We start from the raw sequence: 15,636 nt of genomic DNA on the forward strand, positions 1-15,636 counted from the left end.
TTCTTCAATACACCCAGTATGATGTCGCGCGAGCACACTAATTTGGTGCTCGCCATCATTTCGGCTATATTTACAAAATAAATGTTGGCGTCAACAGAGCATTCAAAGCTAGACTGTGAACTATATATATATATACACAACTACGCCAAGCAGCCCCAGACTCTACTAGTTCCCGTAGATAAAGTACTGCGCAGTGACTGCTGGGATATCAAGTTCTTAATACACCCAGTTCTTCAATACACCCAGTATGATCATTTCGGCTGTATTTACAAAAGAAATCCTGCCGCTAGATGTTGGCGTCAACGGAGCATTCAAAGGTAGACTGCAAACTATATTTATATTATATTTATTAACTCTGAGCTTGCCGTCATTCCCGGAGGCTTGAGAACTACAAACGCTGGACCCGGCGTTTTGGAAGACTCATTTGGGCAATTGTTTAATTCGGACACAGAAAATGAGGACTTTGATGGATTTGTGGGTGATGATGACCTGAGTAAGTTGTAAAATGTCTAAATAAAGTACAACCGAACTCAGTTTTGCTTCCGTTGCCTTTTTAAAAACGTGTTTTTAGCGTGTGGGTGTAGCGTGCAAGAACTATATTTCCCAGCAGTCACTGGGCACCGGAACCCGGAAATAGGCTGCTTCCGGTAGCCAGCGCTATTGCGTTTCGATGTTCATCCATATATAATACATATGCGTCTAAAAACGGTGCGTGCTTTGTGTGTTTAAAATACAGAAATAGCACTCGTTACTGACACTGTGGCTAAAAATACGATGCGCCGAATAGTCGTGAAAATACGGTATATGTATGTATATGCATGTGTATGTATGTATGTGTACGTATGTGTACGTATATGTACCTATATGTACATATATGTACGTATATGTACGTATATGTATGTATATGTATGTATGTATGTGTATGGGATAACTATTCATGCCGTATACAGGAAATTTTGTTGTCACAGTAGCAAGAGGGTGAGGATGCAGAAATAGGAAAGGCATTTTAGACATAAATAGATAGGTAATAAGTTAATAAATAAATAGATACATGAATAAATATATAAGCGTGTATATATATCTATATATATATACACATATGTGTACATACACATATAAGCACATATACATACATACACATACAAGAACATATACATACATACACAGATGTATATGCATGCATACGGTAGGTCTTAACACTCAGCCATATTTTTGTCAAAGAGCCTGACAGCTGATGGAAGGAAGGATCTACGGAAGCGCTCCTTTCTGCAATGAGGGTGCTGCAGTCTATTGCTAAAAGAGCTTTGGAGGGACTCCACAGACTCATGCAGGGGGTGGGAGGTGCTGTCCATGATGGACATCATCCTGGTCAGCATCCTCCGCTCTCCCACTTCCAAAGGACAGCCCAGAACAGAGCTGGCCCTCCTGAACAGCATATTCAGCCTGTTCCTGTCCCTCTCCGTGCTCCCGCATCCCCTACAGAGCACTGCATAAAACACTGTAGATGCCACCACAGTGTCGTAAAAAGTCCTCAGCAGTGTCCTGCACACTCCAAAAGATCGTAGACTCCTCAGTAGGTAGAGGCGGCTCTGGCCCCTTTTATACAGGGCATCAATGTTTGTGGACCAGTCTAGTTTGTTGTTGAGGTGAACACCCAGGTACTTAAAATTCTCCACGATTTCAATGTCTGTACCCTGGATTTTCACCTGAGTGGTCTGTTCAGGACTGAATCTGTTAAAGAACTGATTAAGTTCATTGGCTCACTCCCTGTCTCCGGGTCTCTCTCACTGTTGCCTCCATGGCCCGAAATGCTCCTCAAGCTCCTCCAGACCTCTTTGGTGTTGCCTCTCTGGAGTTGGTTCTCTAGCTTCCTCCTGTAGATGGTCTTTCCCTTCCTTATCTCTCTCTTCAGCATATGTGTATGTATGTGCATGCATGTGTTGCATGTGTATGCATGTGTATGCATGTGTATGCATGTGTATGTATGTGTATGTATGTATATGAATGTATGTATAGGTATGTATATGTATGTATATGCATGTATATACATGAATGCAAGATGGCGGTGCGCACTGACGCTGCGGCTTTATGCTCTCCAGTTCGGTGTCGTTCGTTATCTTACAGTCGCCAGGATTTAATCACTATCCGAAGGATATGCGATACATCCGATTTCTCAACAAACTCTCCGGGATCTCCGTGGCTAGCCAGCCCACCAAAAGCACGTCGAAGGCGGCGAAGGGACAGAAAACAGAAGTGTGGATGCCGGGCGGGCCTTGCTGCTAAGCTGAAACAACAACCACACCGAGCACCGCTTCCTAGTATCTTTTTGACCAACGCCCGATCCATCACCCACAAAATGGATGAGTTGGAACTTCGTATTGCTACCAACAGCTTTGTTAGAAACTGTAATATTATTATCATCACAGAAACGTGGCTACACCCGCATATCCCCGACGCTGCGGTATCGCTAGCTAGCCGAACGCTTTTTCGGAACGACCGTTCAAAAGAATTAACAGGCAAAAGCAAGGGAGGAGGACTGTGCATGTATATACATAATGAATGGTGTTGTGACAGTAGGATCATTGACACTCACTGTTCCCCGGATTTAGAGTTATTGGCAATACGGTGTAGGCCCTATTATCTACCGAGAGAGCTAACTGTCGTCATAGTAATGGCTATCTATATACCTCCGAATGCTAACGTTAACACGGCACTTAACCTCCTGCTAACGGCGGTAAACAAACAACAGCTTGACCACCCCGATGGAGTTTTTATTGTCGTTGGTGATTTCAACAAGGCGTGTTTAAAGACTGTTTTACCTAAGTTTATTCAATACGTAAATTGTAATACTAGAGGAGAGAAAACTCTTGACCATGTCTATTCTAACATCAAACATGCTTATAAAGCCACTTCCCTCCCTCACCTAGCTGGATCAGATCACCTCTGCCTATCTCTCACCCCCGCTTACACTCCACTCCGGAGGCAAACAACGCCACAAATAAAGATAATAAAAACTTGGCCCGGCGACACACTCTCAGCTGCAGGACTGTTTTTCCCGCACCAACTGGGAACTTTTTGTACACGACAACCTCCAGGACTACACGGACTCTGTACTTTCTTAAATAAAAAACTGCATTGACAACGTCACTATAGATAAACGAATACGGGTTTTTCCTAACCAAAAACCCTGGATGACCAATGAGACACAGGCACTCATCAAATGCCGTAACTGCGCCTTTAGATCAGGGGACAAGATAAAATATAGAGCTGCCAGAACTGAGCTGAAAAGAGGCATTAAAAAGGCCAAGGCAGCATATACCTAAAAAATTGAGGAGCACTTCACAGAAAATAACCCAAAGAAGATGTGGCAAGGAATACGACATATTACCAACTACAATAACAATAATATGTCTGTTTATGCAGATGCCTCACTAGCGGAGAAATTGAACCGTTTCCCTGCCCACTTTGAGACTGACAAATCAGACCCAGTCTCAACACCCCCACCACCACCCTGCAGCAATAGACTGACGTTCCGGGAACAGGAAGTGAGACTGGTAATGCGGTCTGTGAACACCAGGAAGGCTGCTGGCCCAGACGGAGTACCTGGGAAGGTGCTCAAAGCCTGTGCTGACCAGCTGACTGGAGTCTTCACAAACATTTTCAATTGTTCCCTGCAACAATCCATCATTCCATCTTGTCTGAAATCTGCCACCATCATCCCTGTCCCCAAAAAGCCAACCATTGGCAGCATGAATGATTATAGGCCTGTTGCCCTCACGCCTGTGATCATGAAGTGCTTTGAAAAGTTGGTAGCCCGCCATATCAGGAATACAATCCCTCCCTCAATTGACCCTCACCAGTTTGCTTATAGAGCAAACAGGTCCACTGATGATGCTATTGCCATTGCTCTTCATACAGCACTGAGCCACCTGGAACACCATGGGAACTACGTTAGGATGCTCTTCATTGACTATAGCTCAGCCTTCAACACCATAAAACCGGACATTCTGACTGACAAACTCTCCCACCTTGGACTATCCTCTTCAATCTGCTGCTGGATAAAGAACTTCTTGACCAACCGACCACAGACTGTTAGACTTGGTCCCCACCTCTCTTCCTCCATTACACTAAGCACTGGCTCCCCTCAAGGCTGTGTACTGAGTCCTCTTCAGTACTCCCTGTACACATACGACTGTACACCCACCCACCAGTCTAACGCCATCATCAAATTCGCTGACGACACCACTGTGGTCGGACTCATCTCAGGAGGGGATGAGTCGGCTTACAGAGATGAGGTCAACAAATTGTCTTCGTGGTGCTCGGTGAACAATCTCACACTGAACACCACGAAAACTAAAGAAATAATCCTGGATTTTCGCAAACACGGCACAGATCTGGCCCCACTCCTCATAAATGGAGTATGTGTAGACAGGGTCCAGTCCTTTAAATTCCTGGGGGTCCACGTCACGGATAAGCTCTCATGGTCTACAAACATCACGGCAGTGGTGAAGAAGGCTCAGAAACGACTCCATTTCCTCAGGGTACTTAGGAAGAACAACTTGGGCACCAATCTTCTGATAACCTTCTATAGAACCACTGTAGAGAGCATCCTGGCGTACGGCATCACAGTGTGGTACGCTGGAAGCACGGCGGCAGACAAAAAGGCCATGCAGAAAGTGATTAACACTGCCCAGAGGATTGTCGGCTGCTCTCTGCCCTCACTGGAAGACATTGCCAGCCCTCGTTACCTCAGCAGAGCCAAGAACATCATAGGGGACCCATACCACCCTGGTCACAATCTGTTCCAGCTGCTGCCCTCTGGCAGACGCTATAGGTCCCACAAAGCACGGACAAATAGGCTTAAGGACAGTTTTTTCCCCACATCCATCAGAAATCTAAACTCGCGGTAACATAACACACATTCCCTTCTGCGGTAATATGAAAAGATGTTTGGGTGGTGATCTGCCTCCTACTAGCTGACTGAAGTAAGGTAAGTGAAAGACAGTGAGAGGTAAGCGAGAGGTAAGCGACCTGTATCCACAACAGCAGAATGCCAAATTACAAGTCCGTAACTTACACTTATTTAGGTCTTTTGCCGAGTAAACGTAGCTTATGGAGAAGCACAATCAATTTCGTCACACGCAGTTTCTGCGTGTGATGACAAGTAGGCTTTTTGTGTTGTGATAGTGACGACAGGGCCTATGTCCGATTATTATTATTATTATTATTATGCATGTACATGTATATGTACATGTATGTATATGTACGTTTGTATATGTTTGTATATGTATGTATATGTATGTATATGTATGAATATGTACAGTTGTGGTCAAAAGTTTACATGCACTTGTGAAGAACAATGTCATGTCTCTAGTTTCCAGTTATTTCTATCTGATTTTTCTCTGATAGTGATTGGAACAGATACTACTTTGTCACAAAAACATTCATGAAGTTTGGTTCTTTTATGACTTTATTATGGGTGAACAGAAAAAAGTGATCAAATCTGCTGGGTGAAAAATATACATACAGCAGTGCTAATATTTGGTAACATGTTCCTTGGCCATTTTCACTTCAATTAGACGCTTTTGGTAGCCATCCACAAGCTTCTGGCAAGCTTCTGGTTGAATTTTTGACCACTCCTCTTGACATAATTGGTGCAGTTCAGTTAAATTTGATGGCTTTCTGACATGGACTTGTTTCTTCAGCATTGTCCACAAGTTCTCAATGGTGTTTAAGTCAGGACTTTGGGAAGGCCATTCAAAAACCTTAATTCTAGCCTGATTTAGCCATTCCATTACCACTTTTGATGTGTTTGGGGTCAGTGTCCTGTTGGAACACCCAACTGCGACCAAGACCCAATCTTCGGACTGATGACTTTAGGTTATCTTGAATAATTTGAAGGTAATCCTCCTTCTTCATTATCCCATTTACTCTCTGTAAAGCACCAGTTCCATTGGCAGAAAACAGCCCCACAGCATAATACTACCACCACCGTGCTCGACCTGCTCCAAACGTATTGCTGGGCATTGTGGCCAAACAGCTCGATATTTGTTTCGTCTGACCACAGAACTTTCCTCCAGAAGGTCTTATCTTTGTCCATGTGATCAGCAGCAAACTTCAGTCGAGCCTTAAGGTGCCGCTTTTGGAGTAACGGCTTCCTTCTTGCAGAGAGATGGAAAGATAGAGATGGAAAACACGCTTGACTGTGGACACTGACACATGTGTTCCAGCAGCTTCTAAATCTTGGCAGATCTGTTTTTTGGTGATTCTCGGTTGAATCTTCACCCTCCTGACCAATTTTCTCTCAGCAGCAGGTGATAGTTTGTGTTTTCTTCCTGATCGTGGGAGTGACAAAACAGTGCCAGGCATTTTATACTTACAAACAATTGTTTGCACTGTTGCTCTTGGGACCTGCAGGTAGGTAGTTTGAAATGGCTCCAAGTGTCTTCCTGACTTGTTCAAGTCAAGGATTCGCTTTTTCAGATCCATGCTGAGCTCCTTTGACTTTCCCATGTAGCGTTTGTGGGCGTTTGAATCCAATGAGCCCCATTTAAATGGCCTCAGAGAAGTCACCAGCTGTAGTCACTCAATCACTCACAAGAAGTTAAGAGGCCATGCTATGAAGCTCATTTCACTGACACAACTTTCTAAGTCACCAAAATTGCTAATTCGTGTTGCTGTATGTATATTTTTGACCCAGCAGATTTGATCACTTTTACTGTTAACCCAAAATAAAGTCATATAAGAACCAAACTTCATGAATGTTTTTGTGACCAATAAGTATCTGTTCCAATCACTCTATCAGAGAAAAATCAGAGTTGTAGAAATAACTGGAAACTCAAGAGAGCCATGACATTATGTTCTTCACGAGTGTATGTCAACTTTTGACCGCAACTGTATGTATATGTATGAATGAATATGTATGTATATGTATGTATATGTATGTATATGTACGTATATGTACGTATATGTACGTATATGTACGTATATGTATGTATATGTATGTATATGTATGTATATGTATGTATATGTATGTATGTATATGTATGTATATGTATTTATATGTATGTATATGTGTGTATATGTATGTATGTGTATGTATGTGTATGTATGTATATGTGTATATGTATGTACAGTGGTACCTCGACATACGATCGTAATCCGTTCCGAGACTGAGATCGTATGTCGAGCCGGAGGACTTTCCACGACAACGAACTCTTAATCGAACAAACAAATTTTAATTAACTTGGATTAATATATACAGACACTCAAACATACGTTTAATGTAACTTTACACAAAACTGAATTCTAATTTTGTTTTAATCTTTTTTACCTTCGTTCTCTTCGGGATAGTTGTTTGCCACGCCTCCACCCTCACGTTCGCGATCGATGGGCTGTTTGCTGTTGTACGTATTCCCTTCAAAATATTCCGAAAATGATGCACACAAATGTCCTCACAATAGGATAACACACGACCACTTGCCAACGAGAAGTACTAGTCTTGAATTAGCAATCGCTCCGCCAACGGGAGCTAACAGACTAGGGCGAAAACAGGAAATGCAATTGCCTACCCACGTATTGATTGTGGGTAATGAAGTTTTATTCTGAGAAAGGGTGCCATTGTCTATGGGTGTTGTGCACGAGTATACTTCATTACCCAGAACGCCCTCTTTTTGCCCACGCATGCGTGTAGTGCGTTTCCTGGTCGAAACTCGTCTGAATAAATCGTTCGGTCCTCGTAGATATAGTAGTTATACACGAAAGAGATGCGGCAAAAACGACAGTTCGCTACAATGATAAACAGCCTCTCATGTCATGGCCACCTGGCTTGGTCGCATCTCGAAATGTTGATCGTATCGCGAGCGAATTATTCGATCGAAATTTTCGTTGTACCACGAGGTACCACTGTATATGCGTGTATATATGTGTATGTATGTGTGTATGTGTGTGAATGTATGTGTGTGTATGTGTGTATGTTTGTGTATGTGTATGTATGTGTATGTATGTGTGTGTATGTGTGTGTATGTTTTATGTGTGTATGCATGTGTATGCATGTGTATGCATGTGTATGCATGTGTATGTATGTGTATGTATATGTATGTATGTGTATGTATGTGTATGAATGTGTATGTATGTATGTGTATGTATGTGTATGTGTGTATGTATGTGTATGTATGCGTATGTATGCGTGTATGTATGCGTATGTATGTGTATGTATGTATGTGTATGTATGTATGTATGTGTATGTATGTGTATGTATGTGTATGTATATGTATGTACAAGTATGTATGTATCTATGTAACCTTATCCTTTTCACCTAAATCTGATCAATAAATGAGATTGGGTTGGGACCCAATTTCGTGATCAGATCAGGGCCGTCCCTAAAGAATGTCATGATGGGAAGAGAATATTGATTATAGTTGTTTGATACCTTTTGATTGGCAGTGGTCATTTGGCTGAGAGAATAGACCTCTTGAAATGCATGCTTCATTGCACTGGGTAAATCGACACCTCTCTGTAGCTGACAGCGTAATAGAATAGCAGCATTGACCATTGAGGATATCGATGATACAGGGGAATCTTGAGGAATAAAAGCAAATTGTTTCAATCTGTTTTCAGTATTTGTCTAGAATATAGTATATCTACATCATGTAACATTATTGCTGATCCTTACCCCAGATGGTAGATTTGATGGTTTTGTGTATATCAATCAGTAAATTACAATTGCACTCTCCAGTAAATCCTTCAGTGTGGAGCAATGTTTTCAAATCAAATGTATCCCAGGAGACTCCGTCATTTTCACCAGGAATGTAAATCTCTACTCCTCTGTTCCTCATGGCCCTGGAGAGCTCCCCATGTAGAGGGTCCATTGTGAGGAACAACCTGCTTAGTCCAAAACCATCATGTTTTGAAAATGATTAAAATAACAACTCGACACAATTTAAATATTACCTGAAGTTGGGATGAGGTGTAATTATTGGGGTCTTTCCATCTATGACCCCACGTTCATTGATGGTGAGTGATCCACCAGGTTCCAGCAGGGCATTAAGACGATCTAGTACAGCAGCACTGAGTACACCAAACACAAATTACTCAATATTCCAGATTGCATAACGATCGCTTATACAAACACAAATTACAAAGGCACCGATGAGTTTGTTTAAAAAAAAAAAAAAATTTCTTCAAAGAAAAAAAATGGTGGATTAGAATTTTGCCCAGCTGTGCTGTTAATTTTGTTTGTGTGGAATACAAATTATTAACTGTGCCCACTCGATTACAGCAATCGCAAGCACAAGATGTAAAGGCATGTGGATGAGAAAATAAAAAAGGCGGAAAATTACAAACAGAACACACTTGAGCACAACTGTGGTTTTATCGAACAAACTAATATTGACAATAATTGACAAGAAAATACAGAACAAAGAAGAATGTAAAGAGGTAATGTGACAGACATGCCGGGTGCCTCGTTTCGCTGGAGGCCTCATCAATCTCGAGTCTGATTAGGTAAATTGCTCACATTACTGCAAATACCTGAAAGTTTCTCAAAAGTTTGTCAAATTAGATTATTTTACACAGGTAATGCAGGGCCCGTTATTTTTTCTATTTTGGTTTAGTTTAAGGAAAATTGAGATTTATGAGTTATCGTTGAGGAAAAAAATATTCTGAGAAAGTCAGAAGTGCAAACGAAAAGGACAAAATCCTTGTTTTCTGGAAATTTTGGTTGAAGATCGCTTGATTTCTCTCAAGTCACCTTTTTTAAAATAAGGACTAGTAAAAAACATAAATTTTACCTTTTTATTCCAACTGAATTAAAAGTTTAAATTGAAGAGTGGAATACAATTTTCATTTATTTTCTGCGCATAATAGTCATAACACAAAATATTCTGTCAGCCTTGAAAGTTCACTCAAAACGTTCAACAAAGGCTGGCAGTCTCTCTCAGGTTGTCCTTTAGGAAAATGGTTAGTACTGAAAGAGTTATTGGGAGGTCTAAAATATGTTCACAAAATCGGGATTTTTTTTATTTTTTTTAAAACGTTCCAAATGATGTACTTGAACTTAGTGTGTCAATCCAGTGGTACCTCAACATACGATCTTAATCCGTTCCGGGACTGCGATCGTATGACGAGATTCTCGTAACTCGACCGGACGTTTCCCATTGAAATAAATGGGAAACAAATTAATTCGTTCCAACCTACTGAAAAACACCAATAACAGGATATTGGATTGGAAAAAAAGTTTTATTTCTTCTAATTCACCATCTATTAACAAAGTAACATAACTAGTGGTTTAATAGTAATAAAATGTGTTTAATCTAACTAAAATTGGGCAGATTTCGCCGACGGGAGACAGAGACGTTTGGGGGTGTGGGGGTTGGATTTCGTTTTATTTTCCACGACAACGCACTCGTAAACGGAACAAACAAATTCAAATTAACTTGGATTAATATATACAGACACTCAAACATACGTTTAATGTAACTTTACACAAAACTGAATTCTAATTTTGTTGTAATCTTTTGTTACCTTCGTTTTCCGGGTTGGCGGTTTGCCACGCCTCCACCCTCATGTTCGCTATCGATGGGCTGTTTGCTGTTGTACTACGTATTCCCTTCAAAATATTCCGAAAATGATTCACACAAATGTCCTCACAATAGGATAACCCACGACCAATTGCCAACGAGAAATAGTCTTGTAGTACATTTTAGCGATCGCTCCGCTGCTCATAAAGACCAGCTCGCAACTCCCTCGTCGTAATGGCTCTGGTTGCAACCGCTTTGCACGGCGCCTCGGAGAGAGAGAGTTGCGACCAGAAATATTACAAAGAGGGAATTGCGAGCCAGTGCCGCTGATGTTCTTAGGAGCAGCGAACGAGAAGTAATATAATACTCCTCGTATTAGATAATAAAAATAACAGGAAATGCAACAGCTCAGCTTACCCAGGTATTGATTGTGGGTAATGAAGTTTCATTCTGAGAAAGAGTGCCATTGCCTATCGGCGTTGTGTGCACGAGTATACTTCATTACCCAGAAAGCCCTCTTTTTGCCCGCGCATGCGCGTTGTGCGTTTCCTGGTCGATGCTTAGGAGAAACTCGTCTGAATTAATCGTTCAGTGCTCGTAGATATTGTTATACACGAAAGATATGCAAAAAAGGCTTGGTCGCATCACGAAATTTTGATCGCATCAAGAAATTTTGATCGCATGACGGGCGAATTATTCGATCGAAATTTCCGTCGTAAGACGAGAATATTGTGTGACGAGCGGTCGTATGACGAGGTACCACTGTAATGGTTACCAGAATGGTAAGGATTTCAGCAGATGGCACTCATCAGTTTAAAGTCATTTCTGACTGGTTAAAAAAATCCCATAGTTAAAATAGATAGGAAATGCATTTCATCCATGATTTTCTTTAGATTCCATTCATTCCTGCAGGGTTACAATATTTTGTCCATACAGAAAGGGTTGGCAATCTTTTAGCATTTCCTATCCAAACACCTGTGTTGGATTGGCATGTTAAAAAGAAGTAGGTTCATGTTTTGGACCTCCTTTTCGTGCATTATCTATCCCTTTCTAAGGGTATTAGATAAATGATGTGTATTACCTGCAGAAGTTAACATTGTCCATGAGCAACCAGTCACCTGCCTGCAGAGACTGGATTAGCATTCCATCTAACCACTCAAACCCTCCGTGTGTCGAGCCATCCTCTAGCTTGGACATACTTTCCTTAAGCAGCATGAAGTCCTTTTCAAGCTTTGACATGTCTGAGAAATTAGCAAAAGTTAAAAAGCACAAGTTTCTTTATATAGCGAAATATCCCGAATACGGGATGAATAAAGTTATCCAATCCAATCCAAATCATCAAAAAGAGTCCAAATAGCTTTACAAACACACTGACATTCAAATATTCAATGATTATCATATAAATTAACATTTTGTCAAAGAGAAAGGGTACTAATTATAACATCATGAAACAAATTAGCAATATAAATATCATTATTAATAAATACATATGAAGTAATGAAAAAAGATTGATTAAAGAATTATCCTAGTTAAATAAGCAATAGAAAGATTTACAATCAGAAAGGGCCTACAAGATTTTCGCTACTGTCAAGATTGATCAGGATAAACTGTGTATTGGACAGAGTGCTAAAAGTGTTGACTGCAATCTTGGTTTCTGTGCTTTTTGTTTATCACTAAAAAATGTATAATTTAATCCAAATAATATTAACACACCGAGAACACCCAAGGATATATAAAATGCAGTTTCCAAATGATAATTTCAGGCCTAGAGGTGGGACACGATGGCGAGACCCTGGTAGCCTGGCCTGCACCCGAGCCCGAAAAGCCTACGTGGGTTTCCCTTCCCATGGGCTCATCACTTGTAGGAACAGCCAAAAAGAACTGGTGCACAGGCAGTTGGGCGGCATCCAAAGGATGGAACCTTGGCGGTCCAATCCCCGGCTGCAGAAACTGGCTCTTAGGACGTAGAATGTCACCTCTCTGGGTGATTGAGAAGTTCCGGCCTGATGTCGTTGGGCTCACTTTTACACAAAGCTCGGGCTCTGGTAACACTCCTATCGAGGGAGGTTGGACACTTCCATTCTGGTATCCCCCAGGATGAGAGGCAACGGAAAAGGTGTGGGCATACTCATTGCCCTCCGGCTCGGAGTCTGTAAAAATTGGGGTTCACCCCGGTAGATTAGAGGGAAGCATCTCTCTACCTTTGGGTGGGGGGACAGGACCTGACTGTTGCTTGTGCTTACACACCAAAAAGCGGCTAAGAGTACCCACCCTCTGTGTGTCGTTGGAAGGGGTGCTGGAGTGCACCTCCTGGCGACTCCCTCAATCTGCTGAGGGACTTCAATATTCACGTGGGCAAGGACAGTGAGACTTGGAGGTGGTGGGATTGGGAGGAACTGCCCCCCTGATCATAACCCATGCAGTGTTCTATTTTTGGACTTCTGCTCTTACCGCAGATTGCCTATCAAGAATCATGTTCGAGCATATGGTTGGCCATTTGTGCACCCGGCACCAGGACGACCGATGCCGCAATTCGAGGATTTACTTTTTAGTCATGTCATCGGACTTTCGGGCCACATGTCTTGGACACTCGGTTGGAGAGGGTCAGAGCTGTGAACCAGTCAACACCAGGTGACTCTGATGGTTTGGTAAGATGCCGGTCCAGCCCGGCAGAAATAAACATTTTGTGAGGGTCAGCTGGGAATGTCTGGCGGAGTACCCCGTCAGAAGGCATTTCAACTCCCACCACTGACTGAGCTTCTATCATGTCCAGGAAGAGGCAAGGAATATCGAGTCTGAGTAGACCATGTTGCGTGCCTCTATTGCCTAGTTCATGATAAAAATGTCCATCCAATGTTTCAGCAAATGTGAGACTAACCTTTGTATTCTGTGACAGCAGTGGTTTTTGCCTTTGTAATATATTACAGATATATTTCAATCTTTTTTTCTTTCTATCTTCTGGAATTTCTTTTAATCGTGTCATGTTGCATTTATTCTAGAGATTTTGTAGCCTAGATCACTTTGTCTAACAGATTCAATAAAAGTGATTTCTTGATATAACAAAGGTGGTGGCAATCAGGTCTGGGTGTGGCCACAGAAACTAAACTCAATCTTCCGAAAACTGTGGGAAGTCACAGTTTTTATGTGATTTAACATGGGGCAAGGGGGATCGGGCAATCACTTATTCACATAGGGTCTGAGAGGTTTGTGTTGTTATACCTTTGGTAATACAGTAATACCTCGAATATCGCGGATAATTTAGACCCGACATGTCCGCGATAATAAAAAAAACCGCAAAGTTGGATTACCCTTATTACTACAAAACTACAGGTTTTTGCACATATACAGAAAGACAAGTACACAAGTACAACTATCAAGTGTATTTAATAAATATTACAGCTATAAACATGAAGACTAATGCATTAAAATCTAAATATAATCTATAAATAAAAATATCGTAAATACTGTACTCAGTGAAAATAGTTCCTCTCTGCTTGGTTTGAATCTAAATAAAAAAACAGGTTTATGGGAGTTTCAGTCCAAGTCCTCTTACACAGTCGAGACATTGAAGGCCAGCCCCCTTTCAGCGAGGTACAGCTTTGCGTTCAGTTGAAACAGTTTAAGAACGAGTCCTTTCAGGGCTTTCGTGATCCAGACGTTCCGCATGCTCATCGAGTAGACAGGCATCAAGGCTTTGCTCTTATTTTTTTTAAGCATGATGACGGTCGAACTTGTAGATTAAGACTGGCTTCACCATGAGTTTCCACACGTGATGGTAATTCGCATGTTCAGTTCATCTTTGAATAAGAACGTGAAGGCATCCCCTTCCAAAAGAGGCCAGTCTCATTCATGTTAACAACTTGCCCCAGAAGATAACCAACTCCCGAGGAGTAATCCCAGGGAGGTCTGGAGAGGCTTGAGGACCATCTCCAGACATGGAAGCAACAGCGAAAGGGACCCAAAGTCCGGGGGAAGGAAGTGGGAAAATGAACTGAGTCAGTTCTTTAACAGATTCAATTCTGCCCCCGCTCCCTCCCTGGTGCCTCAGATTGGAGGCACCTCTCCCCCCTCATCTCCCTCTTCTTCTTCTCACCTCTGCACCATCCCACCATCGACACCCACCCCCCACACGTCACCACAGGGGATATATCATCTTCCTCCACCGGCCTCTCCATGACTGTTGATCAGATGATAAGACATCTTAAGAAGATTAAGGCAAGGAAGGCTACCGGCGATGATGGCCTCAGCTCCAGACTACTGAGGGACTGTGCAGATCAGCTTGGAAGAGTGATTCTGCATATTTTCAAACTCAGTCTCAGTCTGCAGAAGATCCCCACCTTGTGGACTACACCTCCCACCCGTTTCGCTACCTCTTGGTCCGCCGAGGAGGCTCACTCGCGGCACCGGAATGAGGCTGAGGTTCATCTTCATTGTCTTCGTCAGGAGCTAAGCTATCGTAAAAATGTCTAAGCTTTGGTTCTAATCATGTTGGTATCCAGAGGAATCTTCTCCCTAAAGTCCAAGATCCTGATCGATAGATAGGGCATTCTCCATGTGAACCATGATTTTATTCATCATGGTTACCACTCGCTTGGTGTGCTTTGAAAAGGATATGGTGGCATTCTTCTGAATGTTCGCTTCTTCTTTATGTAACGTACGGTAGATTCATTTATGCCGTAATGCTGTGGTACATGGGTATAATTATTGCCCGCCTTCAGCATATCGAGCAACTTTGCCTTTTCCATCAGGGTCATCATCTTTCGTTTTTTCTTGGGCTCATTTGATGTATTAGACGACGATGGACGCTTAGCAGGCATTTTCATCGCTGATACAAAACACAAACAAAGCTGGTATAGGCTTGACGTAGTCTTTCTACACGAGGTATAATGTGTGTGATGCATAATGTAATACGAAGAACTAGGAGATGGCATTTATATTCTGCGCGTCAAAATTATTCTACGTTGAAATATCACTTCTTCAGCGCTGAGTACCACCCATTTCAGCGGGGAAGAAGCAGAGCCAACTTCCGCCATATTTTTATCCCCCGTCTTCCACTTGCAAGTATCAGTGAATTTTGACATTTTCAGCGCGGGCAGTTAGGCCAATGAGGGGGTTT

At 42.1% G+C, this 15,636-nt stretch overlaps 1 protein-coding gene across 4 annotated transcripts in view; it reads right to left on the reverse strand.

The window, feature by feature from the left end:
• Positions 1-15,636, reverse strand: part of mdn1 (midasin AAA ATPase 1) — a 305,960-nt gene that overhangs the window by 142,974 nt on the left and 147,350 nt on the right. For all 4 annotated transcript variants that reach the window (XM_077586594.1, XM_077586596.1, XM_077586595.1 and 1 more), the window contains 4 exons: positions 11,602-11,761; positions 8,953-9,069; positions 8,675-8,883; positions 8,432-8,580 (listed from right to left, as the gene is read on the reverse strand). In XM_077586594.1, coding sequence (XP_077442720.1) covers positions 8,432-8,580; positions 8,675-8,883; positions 8,953-9,069; positions 11,602-11,761 — 635 coding nt within the window. The remainder of the gene's footprint in view (positions 1-8,431; positions 8,581-8,674; positions 8,884-8,952; positions 9,070-11,601; positions 11,762-15,636) is intronic.

Source organism: Stigmatopora argus, chromosome 19 (genome assembly GCF_051989625.1).
Source record: "Stigmatopora argus isolate UIUO_Sarg chromosome 19, RoL_Sarg_1.0, whole genome shotgun sequence".
NCBI classification, from domain to species: domain Eukaryota; kingdom Metazoa; phylum Chordata; class Actinopteri; order Syngnathiformes; family Syngnathidae; genus Stigmatopora; species Stigmatopora argus.